Source organism: Astatotilapia calliptera, chromosome 16 (genome assembly GCF_900246225.1).
Source record: "Astatotilapia calliptera chromosome 16, fAstCal1.2, whole genome shotgun sequence".
NCBI classification, from domain to species: domain Eukaryota; kingdom Metazoa; phylum Chordata; class Actinopteri; order Cichliformes; family Cichlidae; genus Astatotilapia; species Astatotilapia calliptera.
The window spans coordinates 7,306,201-7,331,138 of NC_039317.1; the positions used below are offsets into that span (position 1 = coordinate 7,306,201).

General features: G+C 41.6%; 1 protein-coding gene across 1 annotated transcript in view; it reads left to right on the forward strand.

Annotated features, from left to right (window-relative positions):
- xpo4 (exportin 4) overlaps nt 1–24,155 on the forward strand; it is a 57,296-nt gene extending 33,141 nt beyond the window's left edge. Inside the window, exons 8-24 of the mRNA XM_026144589.1 lie at nt 2,547–2,704; nt 9,222–9,396; nt 9,520–9,696; nt 9,782–9,924; nt 10,073–10,218; nt 11,537–11,714; nt 15,178–15,337; nt 15,495–15,664; nt 15,980–16,154; nt 17,511–17,717; nt 19,012–19,098; nt 19,505–19,685; nt 19,781–19,902; nt 20,000–20,130; nt 20,555–20,672; nt 20,800–20,892; nt 22,566–24,155. Of these exons, the coding sequence (XP_026000374.1) occupies nt 2,547–2,704; nt 9,222–9,396; nt 9,520–9,696; nt 9,782–9,924; nt 10,073–10,218; nt 11,537–11,714; nt 15,178–15,337; nt 15,495–15,664; nt 15,980–16,154; nt 17,511–17,717; nt 19,012–19,098; nt 19,505–19,685; nt 19,781–19,902; nt 20,000–20,130; nt 20,555–20,672; nt 20,800–20,892; nt 22,566–22,763 (2,619 nt within the window). The 3' untranslated portion in view covers nt 22,764–24,155. The remainder of the gene's footprint in view (nt 1–2,546; nt 2,705–9,221; nt 9,397–9,519; nt 9,697–9,781; nt 9,925–10,072; nt 10,219–11,536; nt 11,715–15,177; nt 15,338–15,494; nt 15,665–15,979; nt 16,155–17,510; nt 17,718–19,011; nt 19,099–19,504; nt 19,686–19,780; nt 19,903–19,999; nt 20,131–20,554; nt 20,673–20,799; nt 20,893–22,565) is intronic.
- Nucleotides 24,156–24,938: the final 783 nt, after the last annotated feature.

Below are 24,938 nucleotides of genomic sequence, written 5' to 3' on the forward strand. Positions count from 1 at the left end.
TTTAAAATGATGTGAACAAACTGAACTTTACAACCTTTTGAAAGAAGATCTTTTGTTTTGGAATAGAGTTTTTATTAAACTGGCTAAGATTCGTTTAAATAGCGAGCTATCCCTAATATACTGATAAGGGGTGTTTTTTATATTCCTCAAAATAAAGAAAATCACCTGTGCCAGAAAGCTCTCCTTGCTTTCATCCACTCCCCCCGGACACACTCACTCGCACGTGCTCGCTGAGTATCTCTACTTATAGTCAGAGTCGAGGCGACTGACATTACTGACATCGCATGGTTCACTCGCTGGTGCAGCTGCTTTTTCAGAGCTCGCGCTGTTCAGTCCTTGGGTCTCGCTTGGGTCTGCCTCTTACACCCCTCCCTCTTTCTCTCTCGCTCACTCACCAGTTGCCCCTCTCGCCTCCTCCCCTGTCCTCTCGCTGAGCTCTTCCAGAGGATGACTTCATGCTCTGGAAGAGGGCAGCGACGGAGAGGACTAACGTTATGCTACGTTAGCATCTGAGATCTCTTCCCAGCAGCGCGGCTTACGACAAAACGGACACCACAGCTGTAGGGAAGAGAAGAGAGGAGGAGCGGGGAGAAGGGGCGATAAAGAATTTAGGGGGGAAGCAAGAAGGGGAGAACATTTGAGGGGAGGAGGAGGAAGCACCAGCAAAAGGAGAGAGGGAGGTTGAAAGTTTGATTGCCTCAGCGATGGGGCCATGTGTTGGTTTAAGAGTGTGGAGTTGATGAAGGAGCACTCTCTCTGGATTTAAGAGGATGACAGTTGAGGAGACCGGAGAAGAAAAAGGAAAAGAGCCCGGACCGGCTGAGAAGAGAGCCACAGCGCACAGGAAGAAGGAATTTGAGCTCCAGACGTGCACATAGTGGAAACACATGTTGCTGAGAGGCTGTGATGACTTTCAGAGCTTTTACTGCTGCTGCTTTGCCATACACTTGCCTGTCTGCATGCACAGTCAAATCCAATAATGCTTTTTCTCTTGCTGAAGTGTGACCTTAAACAACAAACCAACCCTCGAATCCCACAACTGAATGGAAGCTCGCAACTGAGACGGAATCATCCAGTTTAGTTTTCGTTGTTTTTCTCCCCCATCAGGAGTCTGTTTCTTCCTCTTCTATTTTGATTGAGGCTGCTCAGCCATTGTTTGTTTGAGACCTGGGTCACAGTGACAGATCACAATCAATTCGCCATTTCACGACGCTTCAGTGTGCTGTGTAGTGGGATTACACCAGTGAGTATAAATCCTGCAGGTTATCAGCTGGTATGGGGTTTTTTGTTTTTTTTTTCGCTTTTGGGGACAGGAGGATGAGGCAGGTTCACCTTTTTATTCTTGACCTGAGACATTTCTATTTCAAAGTGGTGTTTGTTACATTGCAGTTTAATTTTAAGAATAAAAACTTATTAAAATGCAGAATGCCACGGGCAGTGTTTAATTATGACATAACAGTCACACATTGATTAGATATTATTTCAGAAATCATTATCATTAAACTTCTGATGGGTAAGACATATTGTCAATAGCGCTGTCATTAAAAAATATCTAAGAAAATGGTCCATAGAGGATGTAAACGGTCGGTCTAAGTATTCATGAATGCTGCGTGCTGCTTGTCTTTTATGAAAATATTACAGGTCAGTATATTTACAGGTCACTTGGTTGTGCCACAACAATCTCGCCTGGGATGGTTGGTCATGTTTGTTATTAGGAACAGACTACATTTTACTGGTCAGACACTTATCGTGGGCTTTTGTTCTTGAACCTGCCAGAAAGGTCTGACGATGAACATAATAATAATAATTTTAATAAATAATATTGTTGAAATTTAGGTGACAAATAATTTCACAGTAATTTGCAATGACTTTTGAATAACTGGAATACCATTCCTAAGTTAAAAGAAAGAGAAAATAAGACTAATAGGTTTTGCCGAGCCCACCCATTTTTGAAAAGATTCATATAAATCTTATAAAGTTTGTATCTGTCTTGTGTGAAACTTGTATGAAAAGCATACAAGAGTGAAAACAGATATAAGATCCCTAGAAAATTATATAAATGAAACTTGTATGTTTTGGACACTTCCTAAAACAATATATGAAAGTGGCCACTTTCATGAGTAAATCATATAAGCCTTCTATGAGTCACTATATGAAGTAGTCCACATCTGATGCAAGGCTTTTATAAGTTTTTTCTATTTCTTTTCCATATGGGCAGGTCAAGTGTGTTCAAGCGCTGCTCAAGATTGTTGTTCTCTAGGTTATATTAATATTTGATCATGTGTAGTCCAAAAGAAACTTTTGTTTCCTTTTGGCTGATGAAGACTGATGAAAAAGATCATCTTTTCTTCTTCACTAAATTGTTAAAGCTGACAGACGGTGTTCAGCAGTTTTCCGTACGTTTGCTGTACAGGAGTACTTCATTATCCAGAGCACTCACTGCTTCATTGTGGACTGATTATTGTAGAGGTTCTGTCCTTTTTATGCGAAGGCTCTGCTTTTCTACTTTAAAAACAATGATAAAAAGAAATTCTCCTCTTGTTCAGGTACACAGGAAGATTCGAGAGGACTCTGACATGGCCCAGGATTCCCTTCAGTGCCTGGCCCAGCTGGCCTCCATGCACGGGCCTGTATTCCCAGATGAGAACGCCCAGATCTCTTACCTGGCCCACCTGATGGAGGGGCTGCTCAGTATGATCAATGGGTGAGTGACTATAATAGTTACTGCAGTAGTCTTCGTTTATGTGCTTGTGTTGAGGTATTGAAGTCGAATTTTGGCACAGGTATGGAGAAATGTATCAAAAGTAGATACCAAATTGAATTCTTGTTATTGAGAAACATTGATGTTTTAGCCATGTTAGCAGAATCGTAATGTCCGACGGTCAGTTGAATGTCATTGATTTGTGAAGGATTTAAGTTATAAACCACAATATGATAGCAAGCCAAGTAAAGGTCAGAATTTCCTGCCAGTGCCATCAGCCTTATCTGTGCTTTGCATTTTGTTTTGGTTATTCAGAAAGGGTTAGCTTGCATGCTTGCTAATCTGCTCCACATGGTGATTATTGTACCTACTAAGATGAGCATGTTAGCTTTGCCATTTAAAACACATTAGATTTTGCAAAGTATGCACTCTTTTCAATTATGCACTCTAACTTGCTAATCAGGTGCTGCAGGCTGCTGAATGTAAACCACATTAAGTTGGGCCAGTCTCTATGGTGACCACTCTTTCCGCATTAAATTTTAAGCACAGAGCGTTGTTATCAATAACAAGTAAGTTTTGTGCTGTAGGCTCCATGTTAAAGTAGCTTCCCCATAGATCGCAAGGTTAATACACACTGACCACGAGCTGCACTAAATAAATGTTTCCTTTTATTAAATAATTCCTATTGTGCACGTGCATTTCCAAAAATATGTAAACTTAAAAAAAACGCATTAACATTAACACACATTAAAAGCATTCAAATCATCTAAGGGTGAATTACTGAGTTTACAATTGATCTTTGTCTTGCTCCATTAATAAAGTGTGTCTACAGTGTAAAAGCTATTTACCTTTATCTACATCAGTCACACAGATGGTTAAGCAGATAAACCAGGAGAGAACTGGGAAGAGCATTGTGTTACAAAGGCTGAAACTCTGCAGATTTAATTTTAATACTCCATCTAAAATGCGTTCATTTCGGCTGAATACAGCACATTATGCACAAAACAGTAGCAGCAAGCACTGTTGTGGTTACATTATCCTTGGTGACAGCCTCAAAAGCTGTTTATCTCCCCCCAGTATCTCAAGGTTGTCATGTTTCTTAAATTTAGAGACTCAACAAGTGATGGAGGCCAACGTCAGCAGAAGCGTGACTCATACTGTACCATTTGTGCTTTATTTACAGGAAGTAATTGCTTGTTGAGTCTCTGTTTTAACAGCCTCTGATTGTAGCATCTGCGCGCTCTGCAGGAAACTGGCTTCCAGTTCAGTGACAAATGCAGCAAACTAGTAACTTATGTTTCTCAGATTCCTCTTAAACTAAATTTACGTCGAAGTGGATTAAATTATCCCTTTATTCTTCTCACGGAGACACGTTTTTAACCAAAGAAGACAAAAACTGACATTAGCGAGCTCTCGAACACTGGAAAATACCGGGTATGGGTGTGTTTTTTGTATCAGTTTTATAGTCTTCCTCTAATCTAATACAGAACTGCCTGACCCTGTAATAAAACTGATGTGGTTTGCTTGCCTATTCCAGCTGGGCAGCTCGTGTTGAAACCCTTTTAGCATCTCTCTCCCTACAGTTTAAAACCTTTTGTTTTTATTTGAAAAACCTGATTCTTACTAAGTACAAGCAAACAAAAGGGTTTATGTAAATCACAACAGACCATATGAACTGTAAGAAGATACGTCTGCTGTCGTGGATGTTTTATATGTAGTAAATGCGACTATTTTGAGTGATTTTGCACATCGTTTCAATCAGATTGCCTGCTTTATCTGTATTTTTAAATTAAATTAACCGATCCAACCCATCAACATGAGAGCGTGAAGTCAAAATATGAACAGAGGACTAAAACGAAAAGGATACATCATGTAAAAAGGAAAATAAGCCTGATTTTATTTTTTAATAGCACATTTTTCAATCAAATTTTATGATATAATTGTTAGCGGTAGCATTTGCTCTGTTGTCAGAAGTACTGTGTCTTCATTAGTTGTAAAGAAAGAGATGCACCAGAATATTGCGCAGCTTCCACTAGACTAAACTGAGTGTTCCAGCGTTCAGCTTATTATCAGTGCAGTCTATACATGTTTTTCATTCCTGGAGCTCAGCTCGAAGCCAGTGCTTGCCTCAGTGCTTCACATTTTTTCAGCCTTTTTACTACAGATGTTTCCAGCCACATCCTATAGGGTTGTAATTTTGGTTGAGTCACGACTCCGTAACCAGAGCTTCCAGTCAGAGGTAATGCAGCGCTTGCCTTGTGACATTCTCTAACAAAATAATCTGGGAGTCTGGTTTCAAGGATTTATTACCAGAGTAACCTGCGAGTGTGTATGTCTACCTTTGGATAAGACCACATCTAACAAAAAAAGCCCTCTTTAATCTCCAAGCGGAGACCAATGTATATGCAAGCATATTCTAATTTATGCTGTATTCCTTGGCTGACTCTATTCAGCTGTCACAATGAATTGTGCTGGCAGGTGTGTGGAAACCAAAGCACTTCCTCTGTCTGGGGTTCCTGTTTTGGAACCTGCTTGTTAGCAGTGCTCCTGTGAAGGTGTAGAGCTTGTGATCTTGTGGTGAATATTGCGAGGCTATTGATTGTCTCTGCATCTGGGTTCAGCCAATCAGTGTGTTTTGGGATTGGGAAGGATGCACTGAAAGAGGTTACTTCTCCATCTTTTAGCAGCAGGGTGGGACAAGAGTTACTGGTTAAGAAGCTGAAGCTGGGTTTCAGGCTGAAACCAGTGGCGGTCTGAGCCTTGTCCCAGTATAAATAGTTGTTTTGTTGTTTTTACTTCTTCAGTTTATATTAATGTAATCAGTCTATAAAATGACAGAGAACCAAAACATTAAGTCCAAGGTGTTCTCTTCAAATTCCTTGTTTGCCTAATTGATTATGATTCAAAATGCAAACGAGAAAATCCGCACACTGGAACAACCTTGAAGTCATTTTCTTTTTTCTAGAAAAAATACATTTTTAGTCGATGGACAAATATTTTCAGTGGATCTGTAGTGTAGGAGAGCCGGTGTTACACACTGCTGAGTGCGTAACACAGGTGCTGGATCTTACCAAACTCCTGATTACTTCTTATGTTTTGGATCAGTTCGTATACTTTCATTAGAGATTATATGAACAAAAATGATCAAATATGTATCCTTCACCTACAACAGTGGCCTTCACACGTAGTTCTTATCTTCATCTTCTCTGCAACAAACTGATAAACCCAACGATCGCTGCAGATAATTCAACTACTGATTCATCTTTTTCTCGCTTAGTTAGCATCCTGGCTGGATTAACCTTGGATTTCAACCTTCCACTTTAATCAGACTGTTTTTAATGAAAACTATCTATAAACTGCAGCATTTAGAAAAAATGTTTCCAGTCAAACCTTTTTCTAAAACAGTGTTTTGATGATTTCTAATTGGATTTTCTTAACAGATTCACTTTGTAAAACTGATGGCACTTAAAAAAAATTATATTATAATGTTATAATGAAAAGAAAAACTGTCAAGTGGAAGAATGAATTTCCACAACTATTAAAGGACACATGTGATTAAGCTGTGAGAGTCCTATAAATTCAAATATTCTTGACTTATGTTTGTTCTTAAATGTGAATAGGATATTTCTCTAGTAAATTTCAAGTACTCTAGCTGTTCTCTAGGAAAATTCAAAATATTAGATATCAAGAGGTTTTTATAATTAGCATAGTTTAGTTTTTATGGGTAATATGCCTCATCAGAATTTTAGCATTGGATCTTTCACCTTTAGGTCAGCGATGCCTAACCTATTCTCTCTGAAAACCCTAAAAATGCCTGCAGCCTGATTGCCCAATTTAAATCACTTTGAGAAGGTTAAATGCTTGAATGTTTCAATGAAGATGGGACCTGTTTTCGTGTTGTAGCGAGCATTGATGAGAAATTTAAGTTATTTCAAACTATTACTGAGCCCTTTGTGAGAAATAATTTTGACCCAGATTTGGACCTTTTTTTTTTTTAAACGAAATGAGTGAAGGTTTTATATTTTATTATCAGTTGATGAAATTTCCAGAATAAAAATTTCTGAGTTGTAGCGGCCTTCAGAATGTCGATGAGCTTCAGGAAGGGTTTCAGGTTTGTCGTTGTGCCAGCCGGGACTGTTTTAATTCTCTTCTTTCCAATGAAGTGCAGTCTGGTTCAGAGTGCAGCTGCTTTTAACAATAAGAGGATAAATAAGGCAATAGATGAGATCCAGTTACTCCTATTTTTAGGTTTCCGCCTCTCTTCCAGGTCTTTTTAGAATATAATTAAAGATTTTATGTCTTGGCAAAAAATCTGATATGTTTGGACCTCGACCTCGATTTGACTTGTTTTGGCTACAAAACAGTGGAATCACTCCAAGCCCTGTACTCCTTTTAAAAACGACACTCTTGCTTTAGTTTATTTGATTTTTTTTTTACTGTAATTGCTGGTTTGAGTTTCTGTGCAAATTGCATCACAAGTGTTTCGCTTTAATAAGACTTTAATACCAAAGTCTGTCAATCAGATACTTTGTTTTTTTTAAGGCACTGATTAATATTTGAATACGTGAAATCTAAGATCAATGTGAATAGGTTTACTCACCTTAGTCAGCATTTGTTTCACTGAGTTTCAGCTTATCACTTTTTAGTTTTTAGCCCAAACAAGCTTAAAATCAATTCATACAAAAAACCCACATTTACTTAGTTACATTTATTCTATATTTATACTGAATAATACTTTAGTTTGGTGGTAATTTTAGTAACCAGGCTTGCACTCTTTATGTTAGCATTAACCATTAATAGAAGTCGCCATATATAAAAAAAAATAATTTTAACACAGTAATGTTTTTAATTAGGGTTTTTGCATCAAAGTGATACATGGGTCTGAAACAGTATACTAGAAAAGTTTTCTATTTAATTGTGGGTGTATGTGAGGTCACTGTGGTTCTGATGTGAATTAAATTGGTGCACTTGTATGTGCAGATCAGACACATAATGCACACACATGCTCGCTGTTGAACCATGTGACCAAGTGAGGAGGGGTCTCTATCTTTTTTCTTTTTTTCCTCCTCTCAGCAACTCTCACTCACTGTAATGACCTATTCTTGGAGCTTTTTTCCAGTTGCCTCATCGGAAAACCATGTGGAGAGGGACGGCCGAGCTACATCGATTGAACGGTTCTGCTCGCAATTTAAGTCCATCGGAGAGGCCTTGGCTAGGCTCTCTAACAATGTTACTCTCTGACTTGGTCTGAGTGTGGAGAGGTGTGTCAGCTCAAATGCAAAGGCAACACAAGGAAGGTGCAAATACATTAAAAGAAATCTTCAGGGTGGTTTGGAGTGGCGCTGCGGCTTTTCATTATACTTTAATTGGACATTTATTACATCGGGTAAGCAAAAGCTTATAGCATGGTATAAAGGGCCCAACACACTCGTTGGTAGCAAGCCAAGCATGTCTGTACACTGTAAAGTTTACGAGGGTCTAATGTCCTGCTCACTACATGATTTGGTTGAGATATAATTATTAAATATTATCAGAATATTTCAAAAACTCTTTAACATCAGTACAGCTAGTTTTAAAAAAGCCTTCATGCTCACAATTGACACGAGGATGTTGTTTTAAAAAGATACTGTATATAAAATTCCCTTTGCAACACCTTTATTTATATTATTGTTATTAAGTAGAGAAGTATTGCTTTTAAGTAGGAAGTTGTTGTTTTTTTTTTTTGGAGAAACCGTTCCAGCCTGGTTTCATCAGTTATGTTGTTCATGTGGAGCTTCTTTTTCCCCCATAAAACTCACATATAAAAGATGGGACATATTTCAGAGTTGGATAAATGGCCAGCCATAAGTTTCAAAATTCTTAACACACAATAAGATTTTAAAGGCCTTTGTTTCTGTTTTGTTTTTGCCTTTTTGACAACCTTTTGAAATAAGACATTATCACGTGTCCTTTTTTCTTCCCACTTTAAACTGATTTAAAACCATTCAAATCTCATTTTCAGAATTCAGCATGTGAGGAAAGTATGATTTCCAGTGTGTCCCGTCACGGCATGCTTCACAGTGCAATCTGATGACAAAATGCTCTTTGAAATTGAATTCTTGCAGCGTGCGTGCGTGGTGGTGTTTGATGCTGAAACACTATAAAAATAACCTCCGATGCAGCTGTGGAAAACAGCTCAGGGGTCAAGTTGCCCACGAGTTTTGGTTAAGGATCAACTTTCATGTGTGTTTCCAAACCTCCGTCACCAGCAGGGAAACTCGGAAAGTGACCCCCAGTTCGGCCTCAGCCTCACCCTGTGGAGTGGAAACTGGCCTTCCTTGGGCCAAAGCACTGATTTTAACTGAAAATTAAACAGATGCTTTTTGAAAGTGTTTGAAATGTGCATCACGTTTACTTTCATTTATTTTCTGCTGGTATTCCCACAGCAGATACAGTAAACCTTGATTTATGGCTTTAAAGATGAATCTGCTGCATATTTGTAGCTCTGTTAGCTCATAAAGTTTATTATCCTCATTCTCAGGATTGAGATCGAGGACTCGGAGGCAGTCGGCATTTCTAATATCATCTCCAATCTGATCACCATGTTCCCACGGAGTATTTTAACGGCACTGCCCAGCGACCTCTTTACCTCCTTCATCAACTGCCTCACGCTGCTCACCTGCTCGTTTGGACGCAGCGCCGCCCTGGAGGAAGTGGTGAGTTTCGACCCCTCTTCATCGAATCCAGTTCTCAGAGAAAGGTTTTAGAGTTCACTTTGCGGTAATAAGTGTTCACAGGCCTTCCAATTTTGCTTAAAATGAATTTATAATAAATTTCAGCTGGATAAGGATGACATGGTTTACATGGAGGCCTATGACAAGCTGCTGGAGTCGTGGCTAACGCTCGTGCAGGACGAGGAGCATTTCCCTCGCGGGTGCTTCGTGCAGCCAGCCATCCAAGTTTTCAACTCATACATCCAGTGTCACTTGGCAGCTCCCGACGGCACGCGCAACCTGGTGAGCCTTTTTCTTTACTGTACACGAAGAACACTGGACTCGGCAACATGTTATTTATCTCACACTTTTCCTGAACCACGCTCAGTCGGTGAACGGGATTTCCTCTCACGATGAGGAAGAGATCAACGAGCTGCAGGAAGACGACAGAGAGCTGTTCTCAGACCAGCTGTCCAGCATTGGCATGTTGGGACGTGTGGCAGCTGACCACTGTATCCCTCTGCTCACAAGGTAAACACACAGCAGCTTACCAGCTCGACCTGGTGTGACCTGGTGATTGTTTCTTTATCTGGTTAGTTTTTTGTATTCTTTTAGTTTTTTTTAAGTGCTGCACTGCTTGTGTTTCTATTTTTATATTTCCATTTTGACCTGTTTGCAGCCTGCTGGAGGACCGAGTAACACGACTGCACGGCCAGCTGCAGAGGACCCAGCAGCACCTTATGGCCTCGTCTGACCTTGGATCAGTGGACCGTAAAGTCCTGGATGACTTATATGAGGACATTCACTGGCTCATACTGGTCTCAGGTCAGCAGCAGGACAGAAATATTACGAAAAACAGATTGACTCATACTGCGTTTGTGTGTGGTTATACAGTTTCCCCCCTCCTCTCTGAACCTGCAGTTACTGTAAATCCAGCACTGTTGCATTACCTCACGGTGGTTGTTTCTGAGAGTAGAGAGTAGTTTCCCAGTGTTTGGGGTTCAGTGCAAACTTCCCAAGATCAAAAATAATACATGCACACATAGTATTGAATACACTTTGAGAAAGTAAATGAGAAGCCATCTGATGTTCTCGTAGAAAAGAATATGGCTGTTTAATAAGTTCTCATAAATGTTTTTTCCAGTGCAGCTTTTTTCCATTTAATGGCTTTATGTGTTAGTAGGACAGAAGAACAGAACCCCACCCAGTCTGTGGGTTTAATTAATGAAATATTGCAGCCATTATTGTGAATTTCTCTGTATTACCATTCAGGCAGGGTTGACAAGTGTCCCAAAAGGAGACTCCTTTTTTTTCTTCTTCTCTCAAATCTAATTTTAAAACGAGTTCAGAGTAAGTGTATTTCATGCATGCAACACTTTTTTTGCACTAAATTTGTCTCTTTTCAGTTATTACAAACAATTAGCACCCTAGCCCTGAGAAAGTAGAGCTGTGCCTGTTTTTGACATGACCAATGCCGTTTTCATATTTTATTTTTGATAAATAGTTGCTAATTAGCAGTTAATTATAATATTAATTTGAATTAAATGAATTAATTGTTTAGCTTGCATTTTGACAGCTTTAGTTTAGCTTTAGGGTCGTAACCAACACCATAAGCACATTTTAAGACCCCAGTCATTTGATTAATGAAGGTGACTGCCTTATAAGGCGACCTATTTCAGTGCACCTATTAGCTAAAGCAGCTACAGCGTAAGTCGGGTATATAAAAATGTATTCCCTGTACTGTTAGCATCAAGGAAGAATGAGTTGGAGAGACCAAAATGGTATTCTTGTGTCAGGTTGTAAACATGTTTTTTTTTTCTGTGGTAAAGTTAGAACATTTAACATGGGAGTCTATGGGGCTGACACAATAAATAATCATTTATTTTTTTGTTATAATTTCATCAGAAGGTTCATTAAACACTCCATCTTTAAAAAAAATTGAATGTTCTGGCAAATATATCACAGTCCAACCTTTAACAGTCTAAGAGCAAAAAATGTTCCAGTTACAAACATAGAAGACTGGAAATGAAACAAAAGCCAAAGTTAGAGCTTAAACTGTTAATTTTTCTTCACTTCACTTTTACCCTCATAGTAAAATGAGCAGGCTTCAACGTGGCTACCTGTACTTGTCTGTGCTCTTTAGGTTATCTACTAGCAGACGATCCTCAGGGTGAAACCCCGCTGATCCCCTCAGAGGTGATGGAGTTCTCCATCAAACACTCAACAGAGGTGGATATCAATACAACGCTGCAGATCCTCGGCTCACCGGGAGAAAAGGCCTCGTCCATACCGGGCTGCAACCGCACAGACTCTGTGATCAGGTATTGCGCTCTGTTTATTTCATGTTTGTTTGCTTTTTGTTTTGTTTTTTTGTCATAGCCTTCACATTTTTTTTCAGATGTTTTTAAAAATTTAAGTATCTTAAGTTGAGCTGTGGTACGCTGTTACTTGCTCTTCTGGCTTAGCTGTTCAGACAACAATCTGTTTAAGGTTCCAGCAGCTGTCTGAGAGTTTTGTCATTGTGTCTTCAGATGTCAGCAGAAGTAGTTGCCCAGTAGTCGGGGACCCACACATGTTAAAACCATTTTTTCTGAGTAGCTGAGATGCTTAAATCTCACATTCATTGCTGTTTTCAAAAGTTAGAATTTGCAGCTCCAGACTGTAGAAACGTTGAATCTTTGTTTGCTTTGTGCTTTTTGTTGCATTTTGACTGCTGGTTTATAATTCTGATATCACATCTTTGGACTCATACAGATTAAACTGTGTGTTGAGTCTAAGCCTCCCTCTCTACGTGCAGTTTCCTCACTGCCGGGAGTTAGTTGGACGCAAAGTTTGTCACCGTTATTGTCCCATAAATCTAAAGGTGGGCTCGTTTCTTTGCATTCACTCAGGTCTGAATGTGGAGCTGTAAAAACACAGGAACACGTACTGTGGTAATACGATAGTTTAATGTTGGGCGGTCCAGACAAACTCTTTTAAATATATCTGTGAAGGTTCTCAGTCATCCAGGTCATCGTAGTCAAAGGAGCTTGCACCTCACCATTTGACCTTAGAACTGAAGAAGCTTCTCGGATGAGAGGTGAAACGTCTTCAAGTAACTTAAAGAAGTCCAGACGCTTTTCTTTGCAAGCTCCTTTGACTCTTTTAAATATAAATGCACACGTATGACAAAACATGCATCAGTGTAATTCACAAATATTTGAGTTTTTACTGAGGGTGGCTGATATTTCCAGCTTTTTTTCTTTTACGACGGCAGCACCTCATTCATTTTTTCTAGTTTCTGTGTCGCACTGTTGTTACTCTGGGATTGTTGTACATTAGTGCAAAATGTTGGTGCTAAAAATACACCAGCAGATAATTAAATACGCTCAAGCATGCAAAGTATAGCTCTAGGAGCTGTTACCGGATAGGATTTATTTTTTAGCATCTATTAGCTGTGCAGCTTGCAGTGTTGGGAGCCTTGGGCTGCTCAGAGGCTTTATCATTGCACTGGATGCTCGTCTGTTTAAAGGCATTCGTGTGTGTGTGTGTGTGTGTGTGTGTGTGTGTGTGTGTGTGTGTGTGTGTGTGTGTGTGTGTGTGTGTGTGTGTGTGTGTGTGTGTGTGTGTGTGTGTGTGTGTGAGAGAGATCACAGTGACGACAATAGACATTCACAGCAGCCACTGATGTTGTCTGTTGAAGGTCATGGTGCTGTTGTCTTTTCTAGATTGTTCATTGTGTATAGGTGTGTGTGTGTGTGTGGTGGATTGCAGATATGAGTGGCTGATGGCATCAGGTTTCCCAATAGCGAGCGGGCGACCCCAGCCCCATAAATGTCAGCGTGGTTTTGTTTTCTGCAAACAATGTGAAACTGTGCACTGTCCTCCTGTAAGCTGCTATAAGCCCTCTGTCTCTCTGTCCTTTTGTATTGTGTGTGTGTGTGTGTGTGTGTGTGTGGACTGGGAAGCTTACTCTTTAACACACGGGCAGCAAGAGGATCATCAGCTGATATGTGATCATTTTGCTGTAGCGGTGGGGTATAATTTCGTTGCTAACAATAAAATCAATGGCCAGGCATTAAATATGCCTGTGCACAGGGTATAAGTATAAAGTGTCTACACAGTCTCTCCATAGTCTCCTTGTTGCGTTTTAATTCCTCCAGAGCTGTATATTCAACATTGGTATATTTATTGGCCATCTCAAAATGGATAGAAATAAAGACACTGAACATGCTGAACCATGTTAAACGGTTACAAGCGTGACGTTCTCCGTGGTTTCTCGAGACCTTTTCACATCTGTCACTTCTGCTCAGTGTGTGAAAACCACAGCGTGCCAGTGGTGGGCCTGCCAATTCTGGTAATCAATGACAAATGCCAGTCTGCTTATATGGACTCATTAGAGCAGTGGTTCCCAAACTTTTTTCGCTGGGCCCCCCTTTGTTTTACAGAAAAATGTTCGCGCCCCCCCCCTGCGCACGCACACGCACGCACGCACAAACACATCCTCCAACCACACACACACATATTTTGCTCCATTGCAGTTTATTTCACACCTCAAACATTTAGTAAACAATTAAGCAAATACAAGTAAACTGCAATAAATAAACCACTAACTCTTTTATGCTACGTCCGCACCTACACGGGTATTTTTGTAAACGCAGCTGTGTCGTCCACACGGAAACGGCGTTTCAAATCACCGAAAACTGAGATTTTTAAAACTCCTTTTTTGCGTTTCCGTGTGGACGAGGAATACAGGGTTCGTCACGCAGCGTCAAAGGGATGTGCCTTTTTTCACGTCACGCTGTGCGCCACGTTATTGTTTACATGAGAGGAATTGCAGAAACAAAATACTGTTAATCTGACTATCTGCAGGTTTTACACGCTTACACACACGCAGTTACTGTCCCTCCGTTTACAAAGGCAGAGGCGTCACGGTGTGATTATTTTACGTGTAGTTTTTTTTTTCCTGTGTAATAATATTCAACATTGCTATCAATACATTTTTCAAAAAGTGCCTCTCTGTGCAAAATGGGTTTAAAAACATCAACAGCTGTGGGATCCTGTTTGTCTGTGATTTGAACCGGGGGAACAAATCGTGACAGGATCAGCCTGATATTATTTGTATCCTGCTGTAACTTTACTGTATAAAGAGCTAACATCTCCAAAATGTCAGGAGTAGTTAGTCATTACAAGTGTTTGTGAACTAAAAATCAATGTTTTATTTAAGGCAGCTCAACAAGGATAGAAATTTGCAAGCCTGCCTGATTGCAGGTACCAAGACGTTCCCGTGTTTCAGAGACCTTTTTCACATCTTCACTCTCTGCTTGCAACCCTGCAGTTGAGTCTTTTCCTTTCTGCCATCTGTTATTGCATCCCACACTTTAGGAAGGTCTGCATTAGAGGGTTTCAGGCCCTCAGGCAACCCTCATGAAGTCTTTTTCTGATTGTTTGATCAGAGACATTTGCAACAGTGTCATGCAGAAGGTCAATTTTTTTGGCTCTGGCAGTGCTCATTCTGTTCCTTCTTTGGGACTTCTACGGCCCTGTCCAGCTCTCCTGAGTAACTTCCTGTCTCCTGGAATGTCCCCCATGCTTTTGATACTGTGCTGGGAAAAACAGCAAACCTCCTGGCAATGGCGGATGTTGATATGCCATCCTGGTGGAGCTGGACTACCTGTGAAACCTGTGTAGGGTGCTTTTGTGTGACAAATATACCTCTAGGTGCTGTTAACGGATAGGATTTGTAAAAACAAAACAAAAAAAAGATGGCGGTGAAGCTCTAAATCCAACTTCCTTTGCCTTCAGGTTGCTGTCAGCGGTGTTGAGGACGTCAGAAGTGGAGTCCAGGGCAACCAGAGCGAATCTGACGGAGCTTTTGAGCCCGCAAATGGGGAAGGACATCGTGTGGTTCCTCAGACGATGGGCTAAGACGTATCTGCTCGTGGACGAGAAGCTCTATGGGCAGGTATAAGGCTGAGCTAACCGATCGCTTCATCAATCAGATCTTTTCTACACTGTCGCTGTAATACACATTTTTGCACCAGTTGGTATTTTTCTCCAATAATGGCCATAAAGCAGGCAGTCGTCTTCTATCCAGCTCATCCTTTTCTACCCTTCCTCAGATCAGCATCCCCCTCAGCACAGCGTTTGGTGCCGACACAGAGGGGGCCCAGTGGATTGTGGGATATCTCCTGGAAAAGGTGATCAACAACCTGACCGTGTGGAGCTCAGAGGCTGAGCTAGCCAACGACACCGTGGAGCTGCTGGTGACGCTGGTAGAGAAGCGGGAGAGGTAAGAACATGTTACTCTTTGATAGACAAATAATGTTTTCAGGTAATCGGAAATAAATGTTCAGTATTTAAACTGAATGTTTAGATGACCTTCCCATTCCCCAATGACACATTTGTTACACATAATATAACCACATATAATTTAACCATGAGCATGTTTGCTTGCTTTTCAAAAATATTAAATCTCCCTTCACATCTTGTGTTGATAAATGCAGATTTTTATAAGAAAATCTATTCTTTTCTCTGGTTAGCACTGGGCAGGAGTCACAGTGGATCGTCAGACTCTAACAGACCCGTTGCCTCCCTCTCCATTCAGGGCAAACATCGTGGTGCAGTGTGAGAGCTGGTGGAACCTGGCGAAGCAATTTGCCAGCCGCAGCCCACCTCTCCACTTGCTGTCCAGCTCCGTGCAGAGGACTCTGATGAAGGCTCTGGTCCTGGGAGGCTTTGCACAAATGGACTCTGATGCCAAGCAGCAGTACTGGGCTGAGGTGTGCTGATACGTGTAGAAGTACTTAAGTGATTTACTGATTAATGATTGTTTAGTAGTAGTGGTTGCACTGGGGGGGGGGAGCAAAGTAAATGAAGTCTTAGTACAGTGAAACAGGAGAATTAGCAGAAGAGTAAAATGTAAAAGGCCGTGACATTTTGGTAATGAGCGGCGTTGCTAAGAAGCAGTCAGTGTGTGTCTCTGTGCATCGGATAATTGTTTCAAGTGCTTGTGACGCATTAAGTTGTTTTCCCGTATAAAGTGGGTTTGATCTGTTTGTTTGCAGCCTGCTTCTCTAACTACTTCTCTCGTCTTGCACAGTTTTATCTTTTTGTAGCATCGTCTGTCAAATCTAGCAAGCCAAAGCTTTTTGCAATTCTTTTTAACATTACAGCTCTAAAAATCACAAAAAATCCTTTCAAAAAAAAAAATCAAATTATTTAGTCCTGTTTAGAGATGAGGAGCTGCACAGAGTTCAGTGAGCTATGAGGATTAGGACAGATGGATGAAGTCGATAATATTCCTGCGTTTAGTCTTTCTCCCGTGTGTATAACATGATCCTCGCCGTGATCCTGGAGGTCCTTTTCTTAATAAGCTGACAGTAGTAAACGGGGGTGCAAAGCCACAATGACTCCAAAGTAATTATGGTGAGTGTAGGAGTGAGGTCGCAGCTGTCGGTCCGTACAGCTGTTCTGTCTGAAGTCAGATCGCTCTGTGTTTGGAAGTAGAGCGAAGCACCTGACAACTGATCAAACACGGCTTTGGTTGATCTCTACTGTAGTGATGTTTGTTTACATGGACAGAAAATTCTCTTTTATCCTACTTGTTCAAGTCACTTTGTTTGATTGAGTTCAGGCAAACCCTTTAAAGGGTTACAAGGAGGGTCTTGAATATCCTCCACGCAGTTACACCATCACCAGTCTGAAACATCACAGCAGAAATTGAGACTCATCACCAAATTTGGTGAGCCTGACATTACATCAACAAGGCATATGTGCCCAGAGAATTTCCTCTTTTTTTGTGGATCATCTTCTGTAAATCCAGAGATGGTTTTGTTGGGAAAATCCTGCTAGGTCAGCAGTTTCTCAAATGCTCCAACAAGCACGTCGGACTCCAACAGCCATGCCATGTTCAAAGTCACATAAACCACCTTTCATCCCCATTCTCGGTTGAACTTAAGAAGGTTATTTTGCCAGTATCTGCAAGTGCAATGGGTTGCTGCGCTTTTTGCTAACAAGCAACAGTTGAACAGTTGTGCCTAATTAAGTGGCCAGTGACTCTACATTATACCGGTAGTCAAATACTCTGTAGCTCTAATGCACTGTCTCGCCATCTGACCTTCTGCCTGTCGTTGCAGGTGCTTCACCCGCTCCAGCAGCGTTTTCTTAACCTCATCAACCAAGAGAACTTTGCTCAGATCAGCCAAGAAGAAGCTGTCAAACAGGAAATCGTCGCTACGTTGGAGGCGTTGTGTGGCATCGCAGAGGCGACGCAGATCGACAACGTGGCCTCGCTCTTCTCTTTCCTCATGGACTTCCTGTCCAGCTGCATTGGCCTCATGGAGGTAACAGAATCTAACCCTGTAGATATAGAGATTGAAAATGTGACGTCACTCAGGGGTAAAACCGCAAAGAATTCTGGGAACTCGTGGCAAGAGGTACTAGCGCACGCAGGCTTTCAATTGAAATCAGTTACACAGCGATAAAAAGAAACGCAAAAAATGTCAAGAAGCTGTTGTATTATTAACTGCAATAGCCGGTCGCATGACAGCCACGGGAAGCCGACGGGTAAAGAGATCGGTTGTTATCGGATTACGTCGTTGAAGAGCCGACGGATGGCCTGGATATACCAAATATAACGTCCCAGAACACTCCAGCTCACATGTTAGTCTGCTCCAAGCAAAACACTGGCAAAGGTCAGTGTTTTGTAGTAGTTAAAACATCATTTTTCTTAACATGCTTGTAACCTATATCACCAATTAAGTCTGGCGCTGAACAGAAATTGTCGCGCTATGCTCCTTTATTTATTGTGCATAAATAGTAAATTGTCCTGACACAATATTGCGTTTCGCTTCTGTTATTATGGTACATTGACAAAAACACATACTTTTATTCACAGGATAAAACAGGTGTTTTGTATCACTAATTGCCCAGTACGATTACAGCATACAATATTATTGTCACTGCTACATTTCTGTGATGCTACCAGAAATTATTTCCACTGCTAATTAATTACCGTTGAGCTCAAAGGTCCTATTAATAAACGGTTAACGAATGTGTATTTATGACGACAATTTGTGAGACTGGTAAACTTATGATACGTACGATGGTCTTTCGTTCTACACGGTGCATTTCAAGGTCCTGCACCCATCCGTCGGTAAACTGTACCTGGGCTTGTTGCAGTGACCTGAAGTTACTAAACTTCATGAGTGCATGCACTCACTCCAAGAACCGTATAATTATAAATATGAGCGTGGTGAAAGTTGGGCAGCACGCTAACGTCTTTTGTCCACTCTGTGTGCTCGTGAGGGTCTGACCCTTTCACTCCTTTGATTTTTTCCTCGTATCTTTTCTTTGACTTTTCGTTGAGTCTGTCTTTGTACGGACCGGCATTGTTCTCCTTCGTTTTGTACATAATTTTTTTGGGGGGCAAAGAAAAAGCAAGAATTTATTGGAACCGGAGAATGAAGGTTTGCGGTGCTGCAAATGCTTGCATTTGATGCGGTACTTGGATTGTTTTGCCACGAGTTCCCAGCATGCAATGTGCAAAAGTCACGTGGTCTGTCAATCTCTATTGAGCTGAATTAAAACCTGAATCTGATCTGACAACACCTTTTTTTTTTTTCTTTTGTCACCCAGGTTTACAGTAACACACCGGAAACAATCAACCTCATCATTGAGGTTTTTGTGGAAGTGGCTCACAAACAGATCTGTTACCTGGGAGAGGTGAGAGACGTTTCCACTGTGTTACCTGCAGACAAGGTTTTAAAGTATAAAATGCTGGTGGTTTTCCATCTGGCATAGAAACAAACTCCAACTGTATGTCCAAGACTCACTTAATATATTTCTGAAGAAGGAAAAAACTGCACTGGCAACCAAACATAGGATTTTCAATTTGACACCATCTAACGCAAATCTTGGATCACTTTGAAACTTGGTGACTCTGACCTCAAGACTAAGGTCAGAGGTCTGTTTTCCTGAGGATTTTGTAAACACAATCACTTGAGAAAGATGTCACCTAGGGTTTTCAAATTGATACCATAGAGGCATCGACTGGGAGGCTGTAGGTTAGCATTTTTATCGTCATGGAAGCACAGTTGTAATAGTGGTCACTTGTGTACTCCTGATTCAGACCAAGTCCATGAAGCTGTACGAGGCGTGCCTAACGCTGCTGCAGGTCTACTCCAAAAACAACCAGAGCAGGAAGCGAAGCGATGCCACGGCCGAGGAGGACCAGTACCAGGACCTGCTGCTCATCATGGAGCTGCTCACAAACCTGCTCTCCAAAGAGTTCATCGACTTCAGCGACACAGGTGAGGTTTTTAAAAAAATAGATTTTGCGTATTTTTCCTCTTAAAAAGAAGACGTTGCTAAAGTTTAAACTTGACCAAGTGGCTGTGCGTTCTAGATGATGTGTTTCGAAATCAAGACCAGGGAACACCAGCATCCAATCGAACAGTATCCGCTGCAGATGTCGTTCTCTATGGTGTCAATATAGTTCTTCCGCTCATGTCTCAGGACCTGCTCAAGGTAAAACATAATCACGGATGTCTCTTTATATATTGATATAATATCATGTCTGTGACATATGTGAGCTCACGCTGATCCTGTTCTCGTTATTTTCCAGTTCCCCTCTTTGTGTAACCAGTACTACAAACTCATCACCTTCATCTGTGAGATCTTTCCAGAAAAGATCCCACAGCTGCCAGAAGACCTCTTCAAGAGCCTCATGTTCTCCCTGGAGCTGGGAATGACCTCGTATCCTCTTGCTGTGCCAGCAGTATTGATTGTTATGGTGGGATTTATGAGAGAATATCCAGTATCTGTAGAATATCCACATATTGGCTGTAGAGGTGGGCGGATTGATCCAAATATCGATAGCATTGATCTCAACGCTGGTATTGATATTGGTTTGATACTAGTGGAATAGGATCCTTTTTCTATCCTTTAAGTTCAGTATGTAGCCTGCATAATTACATAATTACATAGAACTGTTGACATAGATGTTGTCTGGAATACGGCAACAATCTTTCTAAATACTCAGAAGGCCACACCACGGGAGATTTGTTCTTTTCTTGCACTTAGTCGTTTTCCTGTTTGCCTGCTGCAGCTGTGGACGAGCCTGTCAACAGGCAAAAATGATTTTGTCAAAATAGTTTGTGCTCCTTAACATCTGTTTCAGGATGAGTTCTGAAATCAGCCAGCTGTGTTTGGAGGCTCTGTCTCCTCTGGCTGAACAGTGCGCTAAAAACCAGGAGAAGGACTCTCCTCTCTTTATCGCCACCCGTCATTTCCTCAAGGTACGATACGCACTTCATGTTGTCATGACAGCATTACAATAAAACTTTTATAAAGGAAGAAAGGGGGGGGGGAGTACTAATAAGTAAACAAATGCACACCAGCTCATGCCGTCCTCTGTGCACTCAGTTGGTGTTTGACATGCTGGTCCTGCAAAAACACAACACAGAGATGACCGTGGCGGCAGGAGAAGCCCTCTACACACTCGTGTGCCTGCACCAGGTGAGTAACACACAGTGCATGCAGCTCAGTGAAAATCTTTTTTCCCTCCCTCTCTTGTTCTGTGCAACAAATGAAGGCTTTTAAGATGCTGAAGGTCTTTCTTTTTGAAGGTTCCCAGGCTCTGCTTTTGTTCAGCTTCTAAATTGGAATTTCTTTTCTAAGCAGCATTTTAAAATGTGGGCTTCATCAAATACAGAAGTGCTTCAGGCTGAAACCCACAACTGTGCCGTTATTAACAGACTTTTACTCAGTGGCAAAAATGTGTTGATTACTGGACATAAAGCTTTTTGGTTTTTTTCCTCCTTTTTTGTGCGCTTTTAGCAAATGATTGAAACAAGCTGGCTTTCTGTTTCTGCCTTACAGTTAAATGTGACGGCACATTTTTAAAAGTAACAACTGTATATGTAAGAAAATCCCTTTACTGGGACCTGAGTTGCTCCTGGCGTGCAGGCACAGTTTCATAAATGACGCAAGAAGCCCTCTAGTGGCTAGTTTGCAAAAACACAGCTGCACAAAAACTTGACCAGTTTTGTGATGTGCGAGTAGTTATTCTTTCAACCAGAGCTATTACATCGGGCATAAAGTGGTTGAAAGATATGCAGATTCCAACTATGTATTTATTTATATACTTATAATACTGACTTTTAGCGTATAGTGACAACTAAACAAACATACACAAATGCAGTTAAAAGGCCACATGACATTAATACCCAAAGATAAAACATTTTGGATGTTATTTTCATGACAGTAAACAACTAATATTCATTAAATCTATTTTCTGAATATCCATCCATTGCGTTTATCCGGGGCCGTGTCGCGGGGGCAGCAGCCTAAGCAGAAAAGCCCAGACCTCCCTCTCCCCGGCCACCACCTCCAGCTTGTCCAGTGAAACACCAAGCGGTTCCCAGGCCAGCCGAGAGATATAACCTCTCCAGCGTGTCCTGGGTCTGCCCCGGGGCCTCCTCCCGGTGGGACATGCCCTGAAAGCATACTCGTCAGATGCCCAAACCACCTCATCTGGCTACTTTCAATATGGAGGAGCAGCTGCTCTACTCTGAGCCCCTCCCAGATGGCTGAACTTCTCACCCTATCTCTAAGGGAGAGGCCAGCCACCCTTTGGAGGAAGCTCATTTCTGCCCCTTGTATCTGCGATCTTGTTCTTTCGGTCACTACCCACAGCTCATGACCATAGGTGAGGGTAGGGACATAGATCGACCGGTAAATTGAGAGCTTCGCTTTTACACTCCGTTCTCTCTTCAGCACGAAGGACCGGTGCAGCGTCCGTCGTCTGTCGATCTCCTACTCCCCTCTCCCGTCACTCGTGAGCAAGACCCCGAGATACTTGAACTCCTCCACTTCTTTTCTCATTAAATCCTCTGCAAACTACTAGTGTTCATTTTTATAAAATAATGAATACTTTATTTAAAAGTTGGGAAATTTTACAGAATTGCAAGCAGAGATACCGACATGTGACTATGACGTGTACGCTGCAGTGGATTACACTGTAAACTGGAACATTGAATCTTGTGTATGTTTTCTTCTTTTTAACAATATAAATTATAAAATTAAAACAATTTTTCAATGTATTATAATGAAAGAGGGATAATACTATCTGCTTTAACCCTTGCCTTCGTTTGACACTAATCTGATGCTACATTGGTTTTCCATGTCAGGCGGAGTACTCGGAGCTGGTTGAGACCCTGCTGTCCTCTCAGAGAGACGCCATAATCTACCAGCGGTTAGCCGACGCCTTCAACAAGCTGACAGCCAGCAGCACGCCACCCACCATGGACCGCAAGCAGAAGGTTGCCTTCCTCAAAAGCCTGGAGGAGTTTGTAGCCAACGTCGGCGGCCTGCTCTGCGTGAAATAACCACTGGAAAACCAAACCGGCCTCTAATCATCGTCGTTCTGAAAAGCAACCAATCAAAGACACCCCCTGCTTCATCCCTGAGAACTATGGGTAGAAGGGACGGCTGAAAGCCTCGGAGGACCTCTCTGGCAGCTGGGGCCGGTTGATCTCATGCCTGAATGTTTACCCTGTTTTCACCTCCTTGGATGTCTCCTCCCCCCCCCCCCCCCCCCCCCTTCCTACTGTTTCACCCGCCTGCCCAGCACGATCAGCAGACGCGATGAAGAGGAGGAGGAGCTAATTGTGGAGACTAAACTGCTGAGCAGATGGACTCAGAGGTTCATGTTAGACTGAAGCAACTGAGCACGGACTGTCAAGCAGCAGCCGATGATTGCTGGTGTCCTCCCTTTCCACCTCCTCCTGCTCCTCCTCCCCCTCCTCATGTGCCTGGATCTTTCTGGAGCGCGCGCGCACACACACACACACACACACACACACAGGAACATAGAGAGCGACACTAAGGGCAAAACAAGTTGCTGTTCAGGTTTTGTATGCAGTTAGAGGCATTAGAGGGGCCAACCCACCCTAGTTCAAATACACACACACACGTCACCCCAGTCCTTCCCAGAGTGCCTTTGTTCTGCCGATTGTTCTCTATGTGCGTCTGTGTGTTATAAGGAGAGAGAATCATGCCATATGACAAATGACAACCAGTAAGGACTGTGCCTGCCAAAAACCTAAGAAGACATACAAAGCATGAGGTGTGGCCGGCTGTCTTTGAGGCTGCTGATGCACTCGGAACAGGAGGACATTTGTTTGTTGGGAACGTCAGAAAACCAAATTGAGATTGTGTTTGACTAAAGGGTGTAAATATCTATAAATATATAATGTTTTCAAGGCTGATACCCTTCAGAAATGTACGTTACGGGAATTAAAGATGACGGAAATGTTTTTATACACCAGTAAAAGGCAGGCAGAGATGTACGAGTTCAACAATGTATGAATTCAGCTAAAGAGGGAGCAATTTTCTCGCTGTTGACCTTTGCTGTTTGATATAGTTGGGTTTTTTTTCCCTTCCTATTTGGATTTTAGTTTATATTGTGGCCCCCTTGCCTCTGGACACGTGAAGGCCAGAGACAGATGGCGCCTTGAAAGTTTAGCAGGATGATTTTATTAGTATTTTTCTACAGCAGCACCTCCACCCGATCACTCTTCAACACACACACTGGATATTACAGAGACTGTTGGAGTTGAAGGACAGCAATAACAAACCAAATAAAAAGGATCAGAGCCACTTGCTGAAGCATTATGTTGGAGACAGAACCCTCCTCGTTCACAGTCCTATCCCTGTTATTGTAGATGGCTGTTTTGTTAATGAAGTGTAAAGTGTACATAAACGTATTGTATAAAACGTCCTGGCTTCTGTACTTTCTTTGACATGTGCGCTGGCTGTAGTAAACTGTTGATTTGTCGATTGTTCTACAGCAGACCTTTGAGTCTGCAGACTGTGAAGGCAGATACGTTTCAAGACATCCTGATCAGTCTTTGTTTTTTGTGAACCTTTAAAAGATTATGGAAAGATTTTCATTAAAGGAAATGATCAGAAGTGGAGGATCGCCCAATCCAGAAGTGATCTGGATCCAGGAATCTTTGGAAGGATTCTTTACAAATGTAAGAAAAGACTAAATTGGTCTTTACAAATACGTATCCGACTGAGTTAGTATTAATGTTGTCGAGAAAGCATCTCTTTCTGGATCCTGGGAATCAGTTAATGGGCGGTTTTAGCTTTAGCAAGAGTATGGAAGTGCTTACAACCTCAAAAGGTTTTATTTCAGAAACAGAGTAGAAAGTAGAAATCTTTCTATATTTACAGCTTATTTTGAATTGTTACACTATAAATGTTGTGGTTTGTAGTGAGCTTCACATTTTATTATAGCTGGAACCAACCAGTAGAGAATTTCAGGGGTAAATGTTTGATGGGGGTTCAAAATTTAGGAATATTCAAAATTGAGAATATTTGGGGTCTTGTAGATGTGTGTGTACATACCCAGCAACTCCATTAACCTGCGAAGAGAGCTCATGGATTGTTTCCAGCTTACTGTAAAGACGACCCAGGACTACACACCACCATCTGCTGTGATGCTGCTCTGCTACAGGTGCTGTAGACAGCTCAGAAGATCATAAACAATGGCGTGG